The sequence below is a fragment of the Mustelus asterias genome, chromosome 26 (assembly GCF_964213995.1).
Source record: "Mustelus asterias chromosome 26, sMusAst1.hap1.1, whole genome shotgun sequence".
NCBI lineage: Eukaryota > Metazoa > Chordata > Chondrichthyes > Carcharhiniformes > Triakidae > Mustelus > Mustelus asterias.
Genome location: NC_135826.1, coordinates 34,951,150 through 34,976,683, shown reverse-complemented (window position 1 = coordinate 34,976,683; position 25,534 = coordinate 34,951,150). Strand labels below are relative to the sequence as shown.

General features: G+C 45.5%; 1 protein-coding gene across 8 annotated transcripts in view; it reads right to left on the bottom strand.

The window, feature by feature from the left end:
• The window catches only part of acsbg2 (acyl-CoA synthetase bubblegum family member 2), a 58,361-nt gene extending 35,487 nt beyond the window's left edge, over positions 1-22,874 (bottom strand). The window contains exons 1-5 of one of the 8 annotated variants that reach the window (XM_078198416.1): positions 22,771-22,874; positions 19,220-19,360; positions 18,130-18,253; positions 6,213-6,340; positions 292-560 (exon numbers count right to left, since the gene is read on the bottom strand). In XM_078198416.1, coding sequence (XP_078054542.1) covers positions 292-560; positions 6,213-6,340; positions 18,130-18,236 — 504 coding nt within the window. In that variant the 5' untranslated portion in view covers positions 18,237-18,253; positions 19,220-19,360; positions 22,771-22,874. Of the gene's footprint in view, positions 1-291; positions 561-6,212; positions 6,341-18,129; positions 18,254-18,603; positions 18,617-18,693; positions 18,710-19,164; positions 19,361-19,766; positions 19,809-22,770 lie in introns of those variants that run through there. The other 7 variants (XM_078198414.1, XM_078198413.1, XM_078198415.1 and 4 more) reach the window with 7 other exon arrangements.
• Between the last annotated feature and the right edge of the window lie 2,660 nt (positions 22,875-25,534).

Sequence of the window (25,534 nt, the reverse complement as noted above, 5' to 3'; positions counted from 1 at the left end):
TTGAAACGATACCAAATTGGTCTTGAACTAGCATTAGACAACACTGGAATCCACCTCCCCCCCCCCTCCCTATGGGATGTGGGCATTGCTGGTAGTGCCCATGAATGACAAAGATGAGGCTCGAATTTACCAGTCACTGGCTTTGGTTATAGCTGCATGCACAAAGCCGGTTAGATTTAACAATTATCTTTCTATACCATTAAAAAGCCATCTAAAGAAGCTAACGCAGAGTATAATGCGCCCTGGAACTGACTGCGTTTCATTTGTTCAGAAGGAAGCATTTCCATCTACCTTCAGAAAGCTTTTCGCAGCACCTCTGCATTCGTTATAGTACTGTTTAAACGTCAACTTCTTCCACTCTTCACCGTGCTTCGATGCAAGGGCCGCATAGTCCCCATACTTTTCCACAGACTCCATGAACATCTGAGGTACAGTAATTGGTGGCTGCTCCGCGCAACTTGGATCATCCATTCTTAGCTTGACCTCATCGCCCTTGTCTGTGGTGCAGAATTTTGGGCCGGCCGAGCCTAAGCTCTGTGTCACCATCTGAAGCACATCTTCTAAAGAAAATGAGAGCAAGGACATTCAGTGATATTGCTTTGTCTCCACTGGCCATGAGTCACTAAGTTCTGGCCGCACCAGTTATATGGTTATGCTGAAGCATTTGTGTAAAGAGGCTCTCACAGTCTACACAATGTTTTGAGAATGAATTTACAAGGTATGGATTTTCACAGAGTCAGAGGGAGGCCATTCAGGCCTACTGAGGGAGTTCTTAAGCCCGTCCTCATTATGTATGCCTGGCTGAGAACCGAGATTCAGAAAATAATTATCCCAGTCAGGGGTCTGCTTTGATGACTCAAGAGAACTGTTGACTTTGCTTGATTACCATCTTTAAGTGGTTATAATAAGATAGTCATCTCTATGAACTCTTTGGTCAATGTCCCAGTGTTCATTTGCACAAGATTATGAGGCTGAAGCCTGTTTTTGGCATTTCAATGGTTTGTATTGATTGAGACTTTATAGGATTATAGAAATGGCAGTTTTTTTCCCCCAAAAGAAGAATTGTGAATGGGTGTTTTTTATTTCCTGAACAGCTCCATGTATGACATTGCATACAAATGGTATACAGAGTGAACTCCATCCCTCAGAGCAGCAAACCAAACAAAAAGTTGCCAAGGCAAGGATAAATCTCAAACCAGTGCATCAAAATGACATTTTCAATTTCCACAACACTCATCTCATAGCTTCCCTGGTTGAAATTTTTCGAGCAAATGCCAATTTAGGGGGAGTTTCCACTTCAGGTCCATAAAGATAACCAAGCTTTCAATCAAACACTCGAAAAAAACAGGCATCTGTCTAAGCTTGGGTCAGGTCCAGGTTGAAAACAAGTTAAAGGTCAACTCACCATTTGATTCCGCCCCCCCAACCCTGTCAAAATAAATTCACGGAATCTTACACCATGTGGGGAGGTCGCCCAATGGGGGGGGGCATCAACCCTTGCTCCTGGTAGCACTGAGGAACTGCCAGGTTGGCAGGCAGGCAGCCTTTGGGAGTGGGAGCCCCCGATTGGAGACAGTTAGCTGCCTGAATGGCAACATATTCCAACGGGGACTTGTGAAAATGGCTGGTGGACAGGGTCTCTGCTGCAACCAATAAATTTAGCCCAAATTCCCATCCTCATTTCCTTAAAAACAAGAGTAGGTGGACAGACAAAACCAACATTTGTCCTGGAACTCCGAACTTGAATACAAACCAAATTATTCAGCCTCAGAGGCCATTTGGGATGGCCACAAATGCTGGCCTTGCTGGTAACACCCACTTTCCAAAAAGGAAAAAAACCATAATTGACTTGCTTATCCATCAAACAAGAACTGTTTCCTAATCTTCCCTTCATGCAACTCATGTTGAGGACAAGTTGAGTATTTGTTCATTTACCTGACTATTCCTTTCTATAAAAACACAGGTCACTTCATCATTCATTAACCACTCTTCAAATTATTCACTAACTAAACATGTAATGTTGACCCAAGTCGAAAATATGGCATCGACGTTTACCCAGTATGGACATCTAAGGGGAAGCGCCACCCTGTGTTTTTTCCTACCCTAGGTCAGTGTGCTCTGGAACAATGTCAGTCTCTTGTCTTCACCTGAAGATGGGGTGTGGTTGGCAAACTGAGCTTGTTCCCCAGGCTGCTGCCAACAATGAGGTGAGCTGAAGCTATTAGAAGCCTGCTGTACAAAGGGAAGTTCAAGGAAATCCCACGAAAACAGGGGGTGGATAACAAGCATAATAGTTTCCCACATCCTTTTCCTCAATTCTCCAGGCTCAGTTAAGAGAAAAATCCACTTTCTGGTCTTCACTTCCATTGCATTTTGAACAATTCCCATTTCTTTGTCGCTATACTCTGACAAACGGTTACATTACGAAGGAATCACATTTAGGGCTAAGGCGTTCAGGAGAGATGTTAGAAAACACTTCCACATGCAGAGAATGGTGGAGGTTTGAAATTCTCTTCCTCATTGGTGGTGGATGCTGCTTCAATTATTAGGTTCAAGTCTGAGATAGTCAAATTTTTATAGAGCAGGGTTATCAAGGAATATGGGCTTAGGGCAGGTGCATGGAGTTAGGCCTCAGACCAGCCATGATCCTCCAGGTGATCTGGTTTCTTCCCACACAATGTGGAGATGCCGGCGTTGGACTGGGGTAAGCACAGCAAGAAGTCTCACAACACCAGGTTAAAGTCCAACAGGTTTATTTGGTAGTAAATACCATAAGCTTTCGGAGCACGGCCCCATCATCAGATGAGTGAGGACCTGTGTTCACAAACAGGGCATATACAGACACAAACTCAATTTACAAGATAATGGTTGGATTGTGAGTCTTTACAGGTAATCAAGTCTTAAAGGTACAGACAATGTGAGTGGAGAGAGGGCCAAGCACAGGTTAAAGAGATGTGTATTGTCTCCAGCCAAAGCGGCCTTCACGACACATGACAACGCAGAATCGCTGAGCAGAAACTGATAGCTAAGTTCCGCACACATGAGGACGACCTCAACCGGGATCTTGGGTTCATGTCACATTATCTGTAACCCCCTACAACTTGCCTGGGCTTGTAAAATCTCACCAACTGTCCTGGCTGGAGACAATACACATCTCTTTAACCTGTGCTTGGCCCTCTCTCCACTCACATTATCTGTACCTTTAAGACTTGATTACCTGTAAAGACTCGCATTCCACCCATTAACTTGTAAATTGAGTTTGTGTCTAGAGATGCCCAGTTTGTGAACACAGCTCTTCACTCACCTGATGAAGGAGTGAGACTCCGAAAGCTTGTGCTGCCAAATAAACCTGTTGGACTTTAACCTGGTGTTGTGAGACTTCTTACTGTGCTTCCTCCCACACTCCAAAGATGAGCAGGTTAAGTTGATTGGCCGTGCTATACTGTCCCTTAGTGTCAGGGGGACTAGCAGGGTAAATATGTGGGGTTATGGAGATGGGATTGTTATTGGTGCAAGCTCGATGGGCTCAATGGCCTCCTCCTGCGCTGCAGGGATTATATGATTCTTTCTATGCAACCTTTTGGCTGACGTACATCAAAATGGAAACTTTTCACTTTAAGTATATTAGTCTACTTTTTGGAGGTTCGTGGGCAATGTAAAAGGAATTGGATTTTGAATTTAATTCGATTTTCTTGATTGGGAAATACTTGTTATTGGCACCGGGAGTTCAAGCCCCCAAGACTGCTCATTGTAAACACCCCTTGTCTTGCTAAACACAATCATTTGTCATGGTTATAGAAACAATATGACCTTTAGGCTGATGGCAACAAAAGAATTTGCAGTTCTAAAGCACTTTCATGTCTTCATAGTGCAAAGCATTTGATATTCAATTAATTACTTTTGAAATGCAGTTCAGTGGCACATTACATAGGGGCACATTACAGACAATTCAATTTACATACATCCAGGCTCCATAAATACTAAGATGTGATGCTGGCATAGAGCTTCCAAAATGGCACAATCCTCAAAATGCCCCAAGATGTCTCAGCTGCTTATACAGAAGGCACAAGCCCCTGCAAACTCATTACCATAAGCCCACGTATACAATCACAAGTCAGAGCAATCCAGTGTGACTAATTGTAATGGGTTCGTGACTTGACATCCTCCAGGGGCTGTGAAGGAGTAGGATTGCCAGGAAATGAGCTAATCTTCAACTAACCGATTTAATGCTTTGGGCTTATTGCTGGCTTCATCTGACTGCTTTGATCTGTCCTTGGTACACAAGCCCCCACGACCAATTGAAATCACACAGCTGACCCGCCCTGTTCAATGTGACTGTGTTTAGACTCATTCAAAACAGAATTCAAAACAATTGCAGCCACTAGGGGGTGGGTGGTGGGGGAAAAAGAGACATGGGTCAGGTTTCAACTGACTTCTGAGTAACTTCAGGTTAACACCGGTTAATGTTACTTGTGCGTCAGAGATTCAGGCTGCGATATGCATCATGTAGAACTGGTTGCATCACAAAGATCAGTTCTGAAATTAATGCAATATAAAGAACTCCTCCCACGTGTCACAAGTAGGCTTACATTAACGCTGCACTGAAGTTACTGTGAAAATCCCCTAGTCACCGTACTCCGGCTTTCGGGTACACTGAGGGAGAATTTAGCATGGCCAATGCACCGAACCAACACGTCTTTCAGACTGTGGGAGGAAACCGGAGAACCCGGAGGAAACCCACACAGACACGGGGAGAACGTGCAGACTCTGCACAGACAGTGACCCAAGCCAGGAATCGAACCCGGGTCCCTGGCGCTGTGAAGCAGCGCTGTGCCACCGTGCCGCCCTATTCAACTGGGGTACGGCTATTCCTTTTTGGGCAGTGACATCTAGAGGCAAATTCACTCTGCTTATAAAGCATTGTAAAAGTTGGAGATACTCGTGTGTAAAGTGGTTATGACATATTTCATAAAGATTACATAATATCTACACCACACTAATCTGTTTCTCAATACCGGTTGGGGGAGGATCTCCCATGATGCCCTCCTTCTCCAACCATGATCACATTTTGAAAGTATTGCATTGGCTGTAAAACACTAAGGCATGGGGTGGTCACAAGAAGCTCTGTATAAAAATGTAAATCTTTCTTTCTAAACATCACTCAGCACAATCTTTTATGTTGAGATGAGACCTCGGTCAATCTTCCGGATGAGATGTTCAACTAAGGACTGAGGCAGTGTTGCGATAGAAATGCAGGCAAGTGAACATGCTCAAGTCTTGCAGTGCAACTTACACCCACAGTGCTCCAACCTCAGAGGCAAGAGCGTGTAACCACTCAGACATTTTCCACCTTCCCCAACAGTCATTTAATTGCTTCCCTGAATAAAAAAGCAAGACTCTAAGGGAAGGAGAAAGAGGGAAGTCACATTCACAGAATCCCGATAATGCAGAAGAGGCCATTTGGCCTATCGAGTCTGCACTGATTCTCTGACAGAGGGTCTTACCCAAGTCCCCTCCCCCACCTATCCATGAAACCCTACACCATTTACCATGGCTAATCCATCTAACCTACAGATCTTGGGACACTAAGGGTCAATTTAGCATGGCCAATTCGCCTAACCTGCATATCTTTGGACTGTTGGAAGAAACCGTAGCATCCGGAGGAAACCCACACAGACACGGGGAGAATGGTTGACTGTCTGTTGCACAATGTCCCTGGAGCTGTGAGGCAGCAGTGATAACCACTGTGCCACCGTGCTGCCCATTCCACGTTACGGAATGATTCAATGCACTGAAATGATTAACACACTCACGACAGAGAGTTTCCTTCTGGTATTAGTTGGTTTAGGAAACAACATCGACATATGGTTTGGGGTGGCACAATGGTTAGCACTACTGCCTCACAGCTCCAGGGACCCGTGTTCAATTCCGGCCTTGGGTCACTGCCTGTGTGGAGTTTGCACATTCTCCCCATGTCTGCGTGGGTTTCCTCCGGATGCTCCGGTTTCCTTCCACAGTCTAAAGATGTGTGGGTTAGGTTGATTATATTCTTTTTTTTAAAAATCAGGCACTAAAGCACTCAGAACATCAAGCATTGCCATTGAACATGGTGATGTGGTAAACTCAGGAATGCAATACAGTAAATGACACTACATTAAATACACTCTAACAGGATGTACAATGCCACAGCAGTCACTCCAGAGCCCACTTACCATTTCTTTTCTCTGACACTTCTGTCATTTTCGATATTTCAAATACCACTCCCGATTCCAAATCATCAACATTGATTTCACCAGAGGAACCATTACTCAGCCGTACTACATTATGAGAGATGTATGTGCTGCAAGTGGGGGACAGAAAACACAGTACAGATTATGTTGAAACATAAGAAACTGAAGTACATTCACATTCTTTCAAACCAGTTGTCCTGGTCATTGCTGGTCTAGGAACATAGCAACAGGCTATGAAGTCATTGACTTCAGGAAGCGTGAAGGAGAACATGCTCCTGTCTACATCGACGGTAAACACAGTAAGAAGTTTAACAACACCAGGTTACTGTGTTTACCCCAGTCCAACGTCGGCATCTCCACATCATGACTACTTCGATGGTAGCCATGATGTGGAGATGCCGGCATTGGACTGGGGTAAACACAGTAAGAAGTCTCACAAGTGGAGAGGATCTCCAAGAAGATTGCGCATATCGACACAGACATCAAGTTTCATGGACTTTAACCTGGTGTTGTGAGACTTCTTCCTGTCTACATCAACAGGGACGAAGTAGAAAGGGTCGAGAGCTTCAAGTTTTATGTGGCCAGATCACCAACAACCTGTCCTGGTCCCCCCATGCCGACACTATAGTTAAGAAAGCCCACCAACGCCTCTACTTTCTCAGAAGATTAAGGAAATTTGGCATGTCAGCTACGACTCTCACCAACTTTCACAGATGCACCATAGAAAGCATTCTTTCTGGTTGTATCACAGCTTGGTATGGCTCCTGTTCTGCCCAAGACTGCAAGGAACTACAAAAGGTCGTGAATGTAGCCCAATCCATCACGCAAACCAGCCTCCCATCCATTGACTCTATCTACATTTCCCGCTGCCTCAGCAAAGCAGCCAGCATAATTAAGGACCCCACGCACCCTGGACATTCTCTCTTCCACTTTATTCCGTTGGGAAAAAGATACAAAAGTCTGAGGCCACGTACCAACCGACTCAAGAACAGCTTCTTCCCTGCTGCTGTCAGACCTTTGAAGGGACCTACCTCACATTAAGTTGATCTTTCTCTACTCCCTAGCTATGACTGTAACACTAAATTCTGCACTCTCGTTTCCTTCTCTATGAACTGTATGCTTTGTCTGTATAGCGCGCAAGAAACAATACTTTTTACTGTATGTTAATACATGTGACAATAATAAATCAAATCAAACAGGCGGAGACCATCCTGCCCCTCAAGCCTCTCCCACCATTGACTAGGGGATTTTCACAGTAACTTCATTGCAGTGTTGATGTAAGCCTACTTGTGACAATAATAAATAAACTTAGACTTGGGCGGCACGGTAGTTAGCCCTGCTGCTTCACAGCTCCAGGGTCCCGGGTTCGATTCCCGGCTCGAGTCACTGTCTGTGTGGAGTTTGCACATTCTCCTCGTGTCTGCGTGGGTTTCCTCCGGGTGCTCCGGTTTCCTCCCACAGTCCAAAGATGTGCGGGTTAGGTTGATTGGCCAGGTTAAAAATTGCCCCTTAGAGTCCTGAGATGCGTAGGTTAGAGGGATTAGTGGGTAAATATGTGGGGCTAAGGCCTGGGTGGGATTGTGGTCGGTGCAGACTCGATGGGCCGAATGGCCTCCTTCTGCACTGTAGGGTTTCTATGATTTCTATGACTTGGATCATGACCGATCTGTACTTGAAGTCCCACGTACCCACCTTATGTCAGTAACACTTGCCAAACCAAAAAAATAGCCAAAGTACTGTGCACGCTGGAATCCGAAACAACAAGAGGACACCAGAAAAAACGAAGCAGGTCTGCCAGCATTTATCAGGAGAGATACAGAGTTAACGTTCGAATCATAGACTCGTCAGAACTGAGGGGAGGGAGAATGTGATAAAAGCTGAGAGAGAGATTGCAACAAAACATAGCAACTTTAAGAACAAAAGACAGATGGCCTGATGTGGGAGGGCTGCATTGAGGCAATACATGTCTGGGATATTTATAAAAGAGGACTTTTTAAGATGTAGGAGAAAGGTCAAAATCTACTCAACATCCTGAGGGCTGCAACGTGCCCAACCAGGAGATGAGATACTGGTCCCCCAGTTGGTGTCGGGTTTCACTTGAGCACTGCAGCAGGCCAAGGACGGACATGAGGGTGAGGTGCTGAACTAAAAATCACGCACAATAGGAAGGTCGGGCTCATGCGGACTGAGCAAAGGTGTTCCCTGGTCACCCAGTCTGCGATTAGTCTCCTCAATGGAGAGGTGACTGCATTGGGAGCAGCGAATGCAGCGGGCCAAATTGAAGGAAATGCAAGTAAAATGCAGCTTAACCTGGAAGGAGTATTTGGGGCCTAGAATGGTGAGGAGGGAGAAAAAACTTAGTTCACCCCCACCCCCTCTGACCCAACAGATCTTTGGGGGAAAGACACGAGTTCCAAATATCCGCGCCTCTTTGTTATGACTCAGTATTTCAGATCCCACAGCCCTCTCTTCCCCCTCCTCCCACAAAGGGCCTAGCTTTAATTTTAAAGGTAAACCCCCCCCCCCCGCCCCAGATCAGATCTTACCCCATCAAGCCCTTCAACCCTCTTTGTGGACAGCACGGCTCAGCACAGCACAGCTGCCTCAGCGCCAGGGACCCGGGGTCGCTTCCCGGCTTGGGTCACTGCCTGCACGTTCTCCCCATGTCTGCGTGGGTTTCCTCTGGGTGCTCAGGTTTTCTCCCGCAGTCCAAAGGTGTGTGGGTTAGGTTGATTGGCTATGCTAAATCAATAAATTGTCCCTTAGTGACAGGGGAGCAGCAGGGTAAATAAGTGGGGTTACGGGGATAGGGCCTGGGTGGGATTGTTGTTGGTGCAGGCTCGATGGGCCGAATATCCCTAGCATACTTCCATACAATCCCTACAGGAGGCCATTCGGCCCATCGAGCCTTCACCCACCACAATCCCTCCCAGGTCTTCTGTATTGTATGAATTCTATGAAAACAAAATCTCAGAGTAACACAAGCTTGACTATGCGACCTATCTTCATGATTTAACCCTTTCAATTATTCTGGTGGATATACACAGTGGCCCCTACAACTGCAACACATGGTACCCGAGATACGGTGCACACAAGTGAACACAGTACTCCAAACTCTTTGAACTGTCTGCTTGAATATGTGTACTCAAGCAGTTTTACGACTGCCCTAATGTCCAGCCAAAAAATCCTGAATAAAATCTATGACTCACAACTAAAATATTGCAACAGTTATTTCAGCTTCTGAGAGCGGAAAGTGTGATTTTTATGGTCTGCAGACAGCACCCAAGTTTGGGGGCGAGACAAGTGATGTTGGAAAGAGAGAAAGGAAGGACCTTTTGTCCCCCGGTGTCTGGAGGCAGCTGGCTTGAAGGAAGCAAGCAATGCAATTAAAACAGAAACAACAGTCGGATTTGTTCATACTGGCAGATGCTTTTGACAACTATTCAGATCTATGAGTCCTGACAACTGTTTGGAGGTACTTAACTAGCTCGAACTATTCAAGATGGAGATAACCTGTCTCCACTTTCAACGAAAAACTATATGCGTAAAAGTCAATTATAAAATTATTAGTTTAGATTACGAGCTAGGGATATTAGTTTAGTCTTTAGGAGTCAGCATAGTTTAATATTTACTGTAAAATGATGTGAGGTAGCATGTGGGGAGGCGATGGCCTAATGGTATTATCGCTAGACTATTAATCCAGTAACTCAGCTAATGTTCTGGAGACCCGGATTCGAATCCCACCACGGCAGATGTTGGAATTTGAATTCAACAAAAAAAAAGTGGAATTAAGAATCTACTGATGACCATGAAACCATTGTCGAATGTCGGAAAAACCCATCTGGTTCACTAACGTCCTTTAGGGAAGGAAATCTGCCGTCCTTACCTGGTCTGGCCTACAAGTGACTCCAGAGCCACAGCAATGTGGTTGACTCTCAACCACCCTCTGAAGTGGCCAAATAAGGATGGGCAATAAATGCTGGCCAGCCAGTGACACCCATGTCCCACGAATGCATGAATGTTAAAAAAACCCTATTTATTCACTTGTCCATTAATTATTTTGCAATCAAATCTTAAATGAGCTTTGGTGTTAACTCTGCCGATTTCCTCTTGTGGGAGAATCTAGAACGAGGGGGGGGAAAATCGATGTTTAAAATAAGGGGTCACCCATTTAATACAAAAATGAGGAGGAAATTTTTCTCAAAAGGGTCATGAATCTTTGGAACTCTTCTTCAAAAAGGCGCCGAAAGCAGAATCTTTGAATATTTTGAAAAGCAGAGCTAGATAGATTCTCACTAAGCCAGGGGCTGAAAGGTTATCGGGGTTAAGTGATGAGGTTTCAGTCAAATCAGCCATGATCTTATTGAATGGCGAAGCAGGCCCAAGAGACTGAGTGGCTTACTCCCGCTCCAAGTGTTTGTATGCAATTCTCAGAAGGGTCGTGAAGAATCCTGTGAACGCACAAGATCTACCCAAGATATAACAATGTCTGGTGAAAGGTTTTCTGATCATTATCCAGACCAGAGGCACTGAGGGTGCTCGCCAAGCCTGAGGGAGCCAGAAGTTCACCGGACTGATTCCTGGGATGGCAGGATTATTGCATGGGGAGAGATTGGGTCATTTGGCCCTGTATTCACTGGATTTTAGAAAAGGAGAGCTCATTGAAACATATAAAATTCTGACGGTGCTGGACAAACCGGCTGCAGGGTCTAGAACAATGGGTCACATAATCTCAGGATACAGGGTAGGCCTTTTCAGACTGAGAGGAGGAGAAACTTCTTCACTCAGGATGGTGAACCTGTGGAATCCTCTATCACAGTACACCTGGAGGTCAAGTCACTGGATATAGTTAAGGAGGAAGTAGATAGATTTTCTAGACTCTAAGGATGTCAAGGGAGGTGGGTTTCTTGTGATGGACTGGATAGGCTACAATGCAGGAAGAATGTTCCCGATGTTGGGGAAGTCCAGAAGTAGGGGTCACAGTCTAAAAATAAGGGGTAAGCCATTCAGGATTGAGATGAGGAAGAACTTCTTCACTCAGAGTTGTGAACCTGTGGAATTCTCTACCACAGAAAGGTATTGGGGCCAGTTCATTAGATATGTAGATATGGGCGGCACGGTAGCACAGTGGTTAGCACTGCTGCTTCACAGCTCCAGGGTCCCGGGTTCGATTCCCGGCTCGGGTCACTGTCTGTGTGGAGTTTGCACATTCTCCTCGTGTCTGCGTGGGTTTCTTCCGGGTGCTCCGGTTTCCTCCCACAGTCCAAAGATGTGCGGGTTAGGTTGATTGGCCAGGTTAAAAATTGCCCCTTAGAGTCCTGGGATGTGTAGGTTAGAGGGATTAGCGGGTAAATATGTGGGGGTAGAGCCTGGGTGGGATTGTGGTCGGTGCAAACTCGATGGGCCGAATGGCCCCCTTCTGCACTGTAGGGTTTCTATAATTTCTATGTTCAAGAGGGAGCTGGACGTGGCCCTTGCAGCTAAAGGGATCAAAGGGATATGGAGAGAAAGCGGGAGTGGGATACTGAAAGTGCAGGATCAGCCATGATCATATTGAATGGCGATGCAGACTCGAAGGGCCGAATGGCCTATTCCTGTGCCTATTTTTGACGTTTCGCTGTGTCATTGGTCTCAGATATGAATGGAGGGTAGCAGAGCCAACCAAATAGAATTGTGATGGGATCAAACGGTAAAACAGATTACCACAAAGAGTGCAGCGCAACCCCCCCCCAGTGCCAACAGTGCAGCGGCCCCCTCCCGACCACACTGAAGTGTCAGCCTTGATTTTTTATGCTAGGGTGGAACGTTCTGATTCAGCGGCGAGAGAGCCATCAACTGAGACACAGCCGACACACAAATAAATGCTCATGGGGAAATCCCGTGGAGAAAGACTTTTTCCAACCTCACCCTCCACTTCAACAAAAGTCCCTCAACGTGAAACAGCCTCAAGGGAAAAGTGAAGAGTAAAAGAAAATGTGGCAAAAGACCAAATGGAGTTTTTTAAGTTTCCGTCCAACAGCAAAGGGAAACGCGGCAATCAGCTTTAAGATCCCAGCATCAGCTTTCATAGAAATCATAGAAACCCTACAGTGCAGGAGGCCATTCGGCCCATCGAGTCTGCACCGACCACAATCCCACCCCACATATTTTACCCGCTAATCCCTCTAACCTACGCATCCCAGGACTCTAAGGGGCAATTTTTTTAACCTGGCCAATCAACCTAACCCGCACATCTTTGGACTGTGGGAGGAAACCGGAGCACCCGGAGGAAACCCACGCAGACACGAGGAGAATGTGCAAACTCCACACAGACAGTGACCCGAGCCGGGAATCGAACCCGGGACCCTGGAGCTGTGAAGCAGCAGTGCTAACCACTCTGCTACCGTGCCGCCCTTTTCCTTTTACTTTTGTTCTAAATTCAAGTTTCAGAATGAAATGAGTTAAATCATCAGAACCTGAGTCATAAATATTGACACTTAGAACCAATGTCATCTTGGCCTAAACCCACCATTTTGTAAAGCTACATTTTAGCCAAGGTGAGCATATCTCTACACTCCGTCCTCACTTTCAACCAAGGTTAGGACAAATGTGGCTGAAGACTGGTGTAATCAAAACCCAAAAGTGGTGGTAACACTTGGCAGGACAGGCAGCAATTGTGGAGAGAGAAGACAGAGGTAAGATTTCAGGTTAGTGACCAGTATCTTCTGTTTTTGTGTCGATTTCCAGCATCCGTAGTATTTTGCTTTTCAAAAAAAAACAGCGGCACAGTGGTTAGCACTGCTGCCCCACAGCACCAGGGACCCGGGTTCGATTCCCAGCTTGGGTCACTGTCTGTGCGGAGTCTGCACTTTCTCTCAGTGTCTGGTGAGTTTCCTCCGAGTTCTCCGCTTTCCTCCCAGTCTGAAAGATGTGCTGGCTAAGGTGCATTGGCCATGCTAAACACTCCCTCAGTGTACCCAAACTGGCACTGGAGCGTGGCGACTGGGGGATTTTCATAGTAACTACATTGCAGTGTTAATGCAAGCCTACTTGTGACACTAATAAACTTTAAACTAGTGCATCCTAGTCAAGTCTCAAATTCTGATAGCTCTTCCACCAATTGTGCTACTCGATTTCTGCCCCAAAAATTAGAACAGGCTGAGAATTACCTATGAATTCTCTAAATTATTTCAGCAGTGTCAAATAAAACTTTTCATCCACCCTGTACCGTCCCCAGATAAACAAGCTGCTCGAGAGATTAATGACACACTAACTCATCATACCGTGCTCATATGTTGAGCGGAATCCAAGCATAAAACATTACCATCATTTTTTTTTAAAAAAGGCAAAATATTGCAGATACTGGAATCTGAAATAAAACCCCAGAAAATGCTGGAAAATCTCAGCAGGTCTGACAGTATCTGTGGAGAGAGAGAATAGAGCTAATGCTTCGAATGAGGATGACCCTTTGTCAGAGCTGAAGACAAGGACAATAAGACAAGATTTATACTGTAAGGGTAGGGATGGCATAGACAGAAAGACAAAAGGGAATGTAAATGGTGATGATCAAGGTTAGGACTGGTGCTAATAGCAGACCATCAAGAGATCTGATTTTTTTGGTCCACTTAAAAAAGGGAAGGGCCTCAATAATCTGCTTTAGGGACACTGTACGGTCAGTACATGTTAATCAGAGAGGCAGGGTGAGGAAAGAACACAGACCAAGGGCAGGAACCGAATGGCTTATCATCCAATCGGAGAACAAACTCTTAACTAGGTTAGCTTAATGTAAATAGGATAACAGAAAAGATAGTGTGACTGCACGGCCTGGCGACAGAATAATCAGGTCAGTCGGTTAGTTCTGGTGCCAGTTAAGAAGTGGATCACTGGGTGGTTCTATACTGACTGCTGGAATGACACAGCAGCATAGGTTGCATACTGCAGATAGCTAACTGATTAATTAGTGAGCCTACCATGCGAGTGTGTTAAAACCCTACATCATCCCTGAAAACCTAGTAGAAATCCACTATTGCTTCCCAGGGAAGAAGGGCATCGCAAAGTTACTGATCTCTTGTCGGAGCCAAAGATCAACTCTTCCGTGAACAAGATCACCATCAGCACGGTTCAATCCCACACAGAGAGTAGCCAGGAAATTAATGCTACATCTTTGAATTCCTCTTTTAGGGAAGCCAGAGATTCAAAATCTAGCCTACCAATCACACCACACCTCCCAAAATATGCCAGAACGCGTAACTGAGGGAGATGCTGCACCTGGTACCACAGCTGTGCCACATTCTGTGGGCACAGCAGGTGCAAGTGGCTCCAAGAAGGACAATACCAAATGGTTGAGTGTAAATGACCAACAGTTAAATGGTTTGGTAAGGGATCTTCCACCACCACCACCCCACCCCACCCCCACCCCACTCCCCTCCCACCCCACCCCACCCCACCCCACTCCCCTCCCACCCCACCCCCCTCCCACTCCCCTCCCACCCCACCCCCCTCCCACCCCACCCCACTCCCCTCCCACCCCACCCCACCCCACCCCACTCCCCTTCCACCCCACCCCCCTCCCCTCCCACCCCACCCCACCCCCCTCCCCTCCCACCCCACCCCCCTCCCCTCCCAAACACCACCCCACTCCCCTCCCAAACACCACCCCACTCCCCTCCCAAACACCACCCCAGAAACGACTCTGTAAAAGCTACACTCAATCTAACAAAAGACTGCTGGCAGGTGTCACTAATTATACAGATGCACTCAATATTTTTCTAGATTATGTACAGGATTCCAGACATGCCTCTCAGGATGAAGACAGCATCAGTCATGCTGGGTGAGTAGCAGATTCCATTGTAAGGGACACTGGTGATTGCAGTCAGGCACGCATTGACAGTATCGTCCTCCACAGTAACTCACGGGAGAGACACATCAAGCTCATCAACTTATCTCAACCCATTTCAGCAAAACAGGTTTGGCAGTTAATGTGACAGAGTAAAAAGAAGGTGCCCTTCACTGAGATCACAGCTGATCTGTGACCCAACTCCACAGACCTGTCCTGGTCCCATATCTGTTAAGATTTTTGTTAGCCAAAGAAGTGAGCAGTCTCAAGTCTTAAAATTTACAATTGATCCAGCACCAACTGCTGCCTCACAGCCCCAGGAACCCGGGTTCGATTCCAGCCTCGGGTCACTGTCTGTGTGGAGTTTGCACGTTCTCCCTGTATCTGCGTGGGTTTCCTCCCACAGTCCAAAGATGTGCGGGTTAGGTTGATTGACCATGCTAAATTGCCCCTTGTCAGGGGAACTAGGAGGGTAAATATGTGGGGTTATGGGAATAGGCCCTGGGTGGGATTGTTGTCGGTGCAGGCTCGGTGGGCCGAATGGCCTCCTTCTGCACTTTAGATTCTATGATTCTAACTGCCCTGTGTGGAAGAGATTTCAAACCCTCTCTTAGTGTGTGTGTGTGAAGAAGCGTTCCTGAATTTCAGTCCCAGGAGTGGCTCTAATTTTTGATTGTGGCCCGAGCCATAACCGGTAGAGACAGTTCCTCTCTATCTGTAGCATGCACTCCACTGAATATCTTAAAAATCTTCAAAATTCAAGGGAACGCAATGCTAGTTTGTGCTATTTCTCCTTATACATTAACCTTTGGAGTCCCGGTATCTACCCCTCCAGGGCCAAATATCCTTCCTAAGGCTTTGTACAGCAAAGAAACTACCTCCATCCCCTCATATTTTACTCCTCGAAATATAAAGGGTGGCCTTCCATTACCCGTTTCATTATTTTTTTCTACCAATTCATGGATCCATGTGCCTGGATCCAGATAGAAACATAGAAAAACTACAGCACAAACAGGCCCTTCAGCCCACAAGTTGTGCCGAACACATCCCTACCTTCTAGACCTACCTATAACCCTCCATCCTATTACGCTCCATGTACTCATCCAGGAGACTCTTAAAAAGACCCTATTGAGTTCGCCTCCACCACCACTGACGGCAGCCGATTCCACTCGCCCACCACCCTCTGTGTGAAAATCTTACCCCTAACATCTCCCCTGTACCTACCCCCCAGCACCTTAAACCTGTGTCCTCTCGTAGCAGACATTTCCACCCTGGGAAAAAGCCTCAGAGTCCATCCAGTCTATGCCTCTCAACATCTTATACACCTCTATTAGGTCTCCTCTCATCCTTCGTCTCTCCAAGGTAGGTGGAAAGTGTAGAGATGTGGCCAGGCAAAGGCGGATTCCACTGGTTATCCGAGCTCCTGGCTAACAAACATGTATGGATGTTCCTCTAGTTGGTCAGCTATTTTGGCAGTTTATTACCAATTCAATTTCGATAGCCACAGCATTCATCTAATTAGATAAGAATCCCAACAGTGCAGAAGAGGCCATTCAGCCCACAGAGTCTGCACCAACTCTCTGACAGAGCATCTTACCCAGGCTCTCGCCCCTGCCCCATCCCCATAACCCCGCACATTTACCATGGCTAATCCATCTAACCTCCAAAGGGACCCGGGTTCAAATCCTAGCTTCGGCCACTGTCCATGTGGAGTCTGCACGTTCTCCCCGTGTCTGCGTGGGTTTCCTCCGGGTGCTCCAGTTTCCTCCCACAGTCCGAAAGACGTGCTGGTTAGGTGCATTGGCCATGCTAAATTCTCCCTCAGTGTACCCGAACAGGCAACAGATCATGGCGATCAGGGGATTTTCACAGTAACTTCATTGCACTGTTAATCATAGAATCCTACAGTGCAGAAGGAGGCCATTTGGCCCATCAAGTCTGCACTGACCAGAATCCCACCCAGTCCCTATCCCCATAACCCCATGCATTTACCCTAGCTAGTCCCCCTGACATTAAGGGACAATTTAGCATGGCCAATCCACCTAACCTGCACATCTTTGGAGTGTGGAAGGAAACCCAGAGTACCCAGAGGAAGCAAACTCCACACAGTCACCCAAGCCAGGAATCAAACCTGGGTCCCTGGTGCTGTGAGGCAGCAGTGGTAACCACTGTGCCACATGTAAGCCTACTTGTGACACTAAGAAATAAACTTTAAAAACTTTGGGACACTAAGGGTCAATTTAGCACAGCCAATCCACCAAACCTACACATCTTTGGAGTGTGGGAGGAAACTGGAGCACCCGGAGGAAACCCGCGCAGACACGGGGAGAATGTGCAAACTCCACACAGACAAGATAGTCACCCAAGGCTAAACCTGATAAAAAATGAGGCCCAACTAAGTGACCTGATCCCGAGGCAGAAAATCCTATTGTGAGCGAAAATATGCCCATGATAGCTCGTCGGTGTTGTTCTTTGGAGGTGTCACAGCCGACAGCAATACTTCAGATGTCACTGATGCAGTGTTAACAACATTGATGAGTCACTTACCTGTACCTATGGTTGCTTGAACATTCTGTTTGGATAATTAAGCGTCCTTCAGATCCTACAAAAGGCTACAGCCAGCACACAAGATACTGCACTTTCTAACCACAATCCTCTTACCTGGCTACATTAACAAAGAAAAATAAAACCTGTGTAGCTGTGGAAATATCATTGTGGGCTCACCTGAAGAAGGGGCTTAAGGCTCCGAAAGCTTGTGGCTTTTGCTACCAAATAAACCTGTTGGACTTTAACCTGGTGTTGTTAAACTTCTTGCTGGGTTCGACTTCTGCCAGGATTAAGTCCTTGCACACATTGCAAGATCCAAAATAATTTCAGTCTGACATCTGAGAGATTGCTGAAAATAGTGCAATGGGGATATTCATAGAGGGTGCATTTAGTAGACTTTCTAAATTAAAAAAAGAAAACGCAGGAAGGCACAATCTGCAACTGAGGTCAGATTTCCATGCAGTGAGAGATTTGCAGAGTGAGAGGGCGGGGTATTTTTTTTTTGTTTTGCAACAGGAAATAATTAGTGAGCCGTACCTTTGGGCGAACTCGGCAGTATCGGAAAGGGACATGTCGCTCAGCACTGCGCTGCCCGGCTGCTGAGAATCTCTGGCTGCCGGCGGCTCCATCACACTCAGCGACATCTCGCACAGGGCTGCTGCTGGAGAGAGAGAGAGGGTCAGAAATGCCACGTTAGTTCACTCGGATGTCAGGAACAGGCAAGGGTGAGTCAGAGGAGCTGCAGCGGCTGAAACAACAGCGCTTCAGGAAGTGAGATTTATCTCGTACAGTCAGGGGGTAAAAAAAAAGGGAGGGAAAGAAAATTGTTACAGAAACTGTTACAGTTACAGTAATCCCCTTCTCCTCTAGTCCTGCGTGTTTTACACCCTGGAGTCCCAGCACATTCATTTCAACATTTGCTCTCTTTCACATCTCTCTCTGAAAGTTTCATTGCACCCAGTTTCTGCTCACAGCTTCCTTTTTAAAAAAAATATAAATTGGACTGGTTACCTAGGCCTTCAGGTATTTCTCACACATCAATCCAAAACTCAACCCCTCTCCATCCAACAAAATAACTCCCACCCACCCCCCGGAATCCACCCAAATAACACACATCTCAATCCCACCAACATAACTCTCACCCCTCTCAATCCCCCCAAATAAAAACTCACCCTTCTCAATCCACCCAAATAACACACATCTCAATCCCACCAACATAACTCTCACCCCTCTCAATCCCCCCAAATAAAAACTCACCCTTCTCAATCCACCCAAATAATACACATCTCAATCCCACCAACATAACTCTCACCCCTCTCAATCCACCCAAATAAAAACTCACCCCTCTCAATCCACCCAAATAAAAACTCACCCCTCTCAATCCCCCCAAATAAAAACTCACCCTTCTCAATCCACCCAAATAACACACATCTCAATCCCACCAACATAACTCTCACCCCTCTCAATCCACCCAAATAAAAACTCACCCCTCTCAATCCACCCAAATAAAAACTCACCCCTCTCAAACCACCCAAATAACACACATCTCAATCCACACAAATAATAACTCACCCCTCTCAATCCACTAAAATAAAAACGCTCTCAATCCACCCAAATAGAAACTCACCCTCCCCTCAATCCACCAGAGAACACTCGCACATTAAAATCCTTTTCCTCTCCGCCCTGTCTCCACTCCGCGCCTCTGACTTTTCATTCGCTCAGTCCAGCCCACTTTGCGAAGCACTTTGGGAAACATGCTCAGATACATCTTCAGGCCAAGAAAAAAAAGGTTACTATAGTTCAAGCACCACCCGCTGAAAGTCGCAAGAGACTCCGAGCTCCTGATGAAACATTTAAAATTAAAGGTTCCCCCGGAATAGCACTGGGCTGGGTGAATCATAAACCCCTTTTTCTGAAATGAATCCAGGTTGAAAAATAAAAATCAGCAATATTATTGATCCACATTGCAAAAACGAGCAATATTAATCCAGATTACAAAAAAATCAGCAACATTGATCCAGCCTACTTCTAAATAGTTGTTCTGTTCACGAGTATCCACACTTTTCCTCCCAATTGGAACCTTGTCAAAGCAGTTATGAAAACGTGTAACTAAATTTTAAACGGGCTATTTTTAACTGGCAGTTTACTTGCATAACTGAACAAATCAACAGTACCCATCTGATTACATGTGGGCAACTCCTATCAATCCTTTTGAAGATAACCACAAATATTTGTGTCAAGCAAGGCCTCAGGCTCAATCGTGACTACTTTTTCCAAATTCCTGAAGAATGGTTTTCCTGCCAGCACAATTCTCTACCAACATGCACGGCAGGGCACCCTTGTGTCTGCCTTGTCTATTGTCGTTGGTCACAAGTTCCACAACATTTCCAGTGTTGCGTCCATTAGGATCATTGCTGCAGTCTCCCCATCGGATTTCATTCAGGGGGCATGCCAAGAAAGTGACTGCTTGCTGCGGCAGAAGTCTATCAGCAGTCTCACACTGCCTCCCAGAAAAATGGCCAGTCAAAACCTTCACTGGAACATCAGCAAGGGGGCATTACTAAATGACCGGTGTTACTAAAGCTGCAAAGTGCTGCCTCAGATCACACCATCACCACACCAGTGTCTGGCAGAAGCGGTGTTGGAAAATACATGGGATGAGGGAGAAAAAAAACTGACCATCCTCACTCACCCAATGTTGTGCCATCGCTCCTCTAAGAAGGCAATGGAACCACTGACAGACGAGGAGAAATATCCCCATGGCATTCTGCACCCCACCCCAGTCTTGTTACCAAGTTATAGGGTTCTCTACCAAGCCAAGGCTAAACAAATACTCTTATTTTTCCTCACAGCAACCGAATTGTTTATTGATCGCATTGGTCATTGGTCGAATTGGTCATTGATCACAAGTCAGAATTATATTATGGGCCAGTTTGCCGAAATAACATGGAAAGGCGGATGATTCAGACAAATCGACTCTTCTCTCCCCCACTGCAAATAAATTACAGATTTATCAAAAAGTTTGTTTTCCCTGGAGAGGAAAGACCTAACAGAGGCTGTCAAAATTACAAAAGGTTTTGAATGCATGAAGAACCATATTGTTTCCAATAGCTGGAAAATCGGTAATAAAAAGGCAAAAATTGAAGATTAATTATTTTTTTAAAAGAGGGTTATAAGAACATGGAATGTTTCAGCACAGGCACTCATTGAGGCTTAGACTGTAACAGCATTTAAAATGGGGATTTTGCAAGATAATGGATATGAGGAACAAGCAGAGAAATGGAATTTGAATAGCTGGTTTCAGGAGAAGAACTAGCACTGATATTGGGCTGAATGGCCTCCATCAATGCTTGGATTTTTATCATTCGACAAGAACTGAAGGAACATTGCAGTAATAAGTCAAATGATGTCCCTGTAACAGCTTCAGAAAGATGACTGGCACATTATAAAACATAACTGAAAGGTTTCCATTTTGTTTATACAGACTGCCTTACTGCCCTCATCTGCTCATGGCGATGCTCAAAGCACCACCATAAACTCCACACACTATTACACAGAAAATAAAAAAGAACCATGAGGAATGCCTATAAAATATAAGCAAAAAACTATTGACATGGCAGTGCGAAGTGTCAAAACGCAGCACCCTCAACCACCCCCCTTTCATCTCCAATCCTCAATGTCAATTACTGATCTAAACCCAGTGCCAGTTAAAAGCTTTTACTACAGGAAAATAAGTGAACATTGAAAATACTTGTCAGCCTGGGTCACTCAGGTACAATTTAAACAGTTGGGTAAAAGAGCTAGCAGTGATGGTATTCTGTGGCTCTGCATCCCATCCAATACTAATACATAATTTCCAATTAAAAACAAAAGAATCGTGGAATTTCAACCCTAAGCTGTGAGCCAGCTAAATGGAGCCCTAAGCCCCCGACTTAGCCAACGCCGAGTGCCAGATAGCAGGAAGCTCCCTACTTACCTCCCTCTGTGTACCGATCCCTTCCTAGTTATTCTACTACATTCCCCTTGGTCAGTTCTGCATCTCCACTCCCTGACCTATACCCAGGGCAGTTCTGCATCTCCACTCCCTGACCTATACCCAGGGCAGTTCTGCATCTCCACTCCCTGACCTATACCCAGGGCAGTTCTGCATCTCCATTCCCTGGCCTATACCCAGGACCATCCACAAGCAACCTCGTTGTTACACCAAAATTAAAATCCCTGGGTTTCTGATCGGCCCAAATCATTACTCGGCTGAACAGTTTTCTCTGACCAGAGAGTAATTGGGATCACATTTTGTCCTCTCCGACAAAAAAGAAAATAGCATTCATAGAACATTTGAAGGGGAAATGAATGCTTCTTATGAAATAGCTTATCAGTTGCCATCTGTGAGCACGCCTGCAATTGATAAAACATAGTAATTTGCAAAGCAAACAGCTGCTGACTGCAGCATCATTTTAAATAGTACAGCAAAACATGCAATTATTCACAGATTTCCAAGCCTTTAGTTTTATTAGCATTAAAGTAGAAAATGATCAGCTATGTTTTCAGAATGACGCAGCACTTTTGATCCAAGTGAAATCCAAGAAATTAAATTTTCGACCAGTTAGCACAAAATAACAAGTATTTGCAGTTGACACACACACACCTCAATATTTAACAGTATATTTTAAAAAATTCCAAAGTACTAACAACATTTGAAAAGCTTCATCACATTTGGCCATGAACAGATATTAAATCAAAATACAATGGAAAAAAAAAAATTAAAATTTGTTCGGTTACCACAAAAACACGTACTCCAGCCAAATGATAGTTACTGGATAACCGACAATAATTCTGTCAAAAGCTGCATCATCTTCAATCGCAAAGATATCAAAGCTACTGCAAAGATTAGACCTCAAATCGCTGCAAACATGGGGCCATTTCGTTCAAACACAGTTATGTGTCTGAATTAATTAATCCCTTTTCTATATTTCCCAGACAAGTCTTACAAAAAAAAACTGCTGCAACATCGACAGCAATACCTCATTAGACACCAGGCAATTAATAGTAAAACCATAGCTCCCATGCTTTTGCTTTCTCATTTAAAAAAACCCCATTTCTGTATTTCATTTCTTTAATATAGATGCAAGCATTACAGATTTTTACTTTCCCTTGCAAGCAAAACCAAGCATTCCTTACATTCTATCCTTGGCATAGTAATGAGAGGGTTTAAAATTTGACACCAGAGCCTGCAGCTTCTTGTAATCTGCTTTCAAGGCTGGGTCATGAACATGACTGGATTTTCTTCCTTATTGAAACAGAATTATAGCCTGCATTGTTCAAGCAACTTCCCCCCTCCCCCCGAGTCATCAGCATTCAGTGATGTAACATTTCCTGCCTCCTGATTGGATACAACTGTCTGCAGGTACCCCATCACCCCATGTAACCACAGCCCTTATATGGCAACATCCTCAGATTACATGGTACTAGCTCATTGGTGAAGGACAGCCACTGCTGATTTTCTCAAACCCTCACTGGAATACAATGACCCGCTTCTCATTAGATGCTTTGCTTCTGTGCGCAAGTCACACCCACCCACATGCACATACACACACACACACTCTCAACAGCTGCTTAGAAACCTTTCAGATTGCTCACATTATTGATATAATTACTTCCCCGTCAGGCTATTCCACTTCACTACAAAAGCACACAACCCAAATGCTACAAATGAGAGATTAAAAACAGGATTCTGTAATAACAATGGTTCACATCTTCATATCTGCCTCTGAATAAATGCCCTGACAAAGCTGTACCTAGTTATATTTTGCAGTAGACTTCACATACCAGAGTGAAGTCATGGCTCAGTCGCAATATTTTTAGCTCTAAATCAGAATCATAGAATCCCTACAGTGCAGAAGGAGGTCATTCGGCCCATCTATTTGATTTGATTTGATGTTTTATTGCCACATGTCTTAGTTTACAGTGAAAGGTATTGTTTCTTGCACACTATACAGACAAAGCACACCGTGCATGGGGTGGCACGGTGGCACAGTGGTTAGCACTGCTGCCTCACAGCACTAGGGACCCGGGTTCAATTCCGGCCTCGGGTCACTGTCTGTGTGGAGTTTGCGCATTCTCCCCGTGTCTGCGTGGGTTTCCTCTGGGTGCTCCGATCTCCTCCCACAGTCCAAGGATGTGCGGGTTAGGTTGATTGGCCATGCTAAATTGACCCTTAGAGTCAGGGGGGGGGGGGGGGGTTAGCAGGGTAAATGTGTGGAGTTATGGGAATAGAGCCTGGGTGGGATTGTGGTCAGTGCAGACTCAATGGGCCGAATGGCCTCCTTCTGCATTGTACGGATTCTATGATACAAAGAGAAGGAAAGGAGAGAGTGCAGAATGTAGTGTTATAGTCATAGCTAGGCTAAAGATCAACTTAATACGGGGTAGGTTCATTCAAAAGTCTGATGGCAGTAGGGAAGAAGCTGTTCTTGAGTCAGTTGGTCATCAAGTCTGCACTGACACTTACCCATGTTTGCCCCGTAACCCCACATATTTACCCCACTAATCCCCCTAACCTATATACCTTGGGAACACTAAGGGCAATTTGGCATGACCAATCAACCCAACCTGCACACCTTTGGACTGCAGTTTCAAGTCCCACTCTTGGGTTGTAGGTTGACAATTCATTGCATTGCTGATGGAGTGCTACACTGTCAGAAGGTGTCTTCTTTTTGAGTGTGATCCAAGTCCCCTGCGTTAGCTCAGGTGGGTGTATAAGATCCCATGTCGAGGGTTTTCTTGGTACCTTGGTTAATATTGTCTTATTATTTATTTGTTCTTGGGATATGGGCCTTGCTGGCTAGGCCAGTGTTTATTGCCCATCCCTACTTGCCCTTGAGAAGGTTGTGGTGAGCTGCCTTCTTGAACCCACTGCAGTCCGTGTTGGGTAGGTACACCCACAGTGCTGTGAGGGAAGGAATTCCAGAGTTTTGACCCAGCAACAGTGAAGGAACAGCGATATATTTCCAAGTCAGCTCAATGTGTGACATGGAAAGGAACTTGCAAGTGGCGGTGTACCTAAGAGTCTGCTGCCCTTGTCCCTCTAGGTCAGGCTTGTCCAATCTTTTACTGGGAGAGGGGAGGGGGGGTGCGGGTAGCACATTTCAGCATCTTTCTAACTCAAGTGTCTGATGAACAAATTTTAGAAAGATAAAGTTTGGCGTAACTTTAACCAGGAATTAAAAACAAAACTGAGGAAAAATGGATCCAACTCGCTGAGCGATGAGTAATAAATAAAGATGAACATTAGAAATGATAAAGTGAGAGTGTGTGTATTTGGCCCGCTCCCAGGCTCACACTGCTTACTCACTGTGTGTGTGTGTGTGTATGTTTACTCACTCTATATGTGTGTGTGTGCCCTGATACTAGGAGTAAGCCAAACTAATGAACACATTCTGCTCCCACCCCCTCACACACTCTACCCCACACTCTGACACTTTCTGCAGGGACCAAATTCGCACCTCAATATGCCAACATCTTCATGCACAGGTTCGAACAAGACCTCTCCACGGCACAGGACCTTCAACCGATGCTATACACTAGATACATCGATGACATTTCCTTCCTTTGGACTCATGGTGAACAATCACTGAAACAACTACATGATGACATCAACAAGTTCCATCCCACCATCAGACTCACCATGGACTACTCTCCGGAATCGGTTGCATTCTTGGACACACACATCTCCATCAAGGACGCAAGCCCACAGATAACAAGTCCAAAGATGTGCGGGTTAGGTTGATTGGCCAGGTTAAAAATTGCCCCTTAGAGTTCTGAGATGCGTCGGTTAGCGGGATTAGCGGGTAAATATGTGGGGGTAGGGCCTGGGTGGGATTGTGGTCAGTGCAGACTCGATGGGCCGAATGGCCTCCTTCTGCACTGTAGGGTTTCTATGATT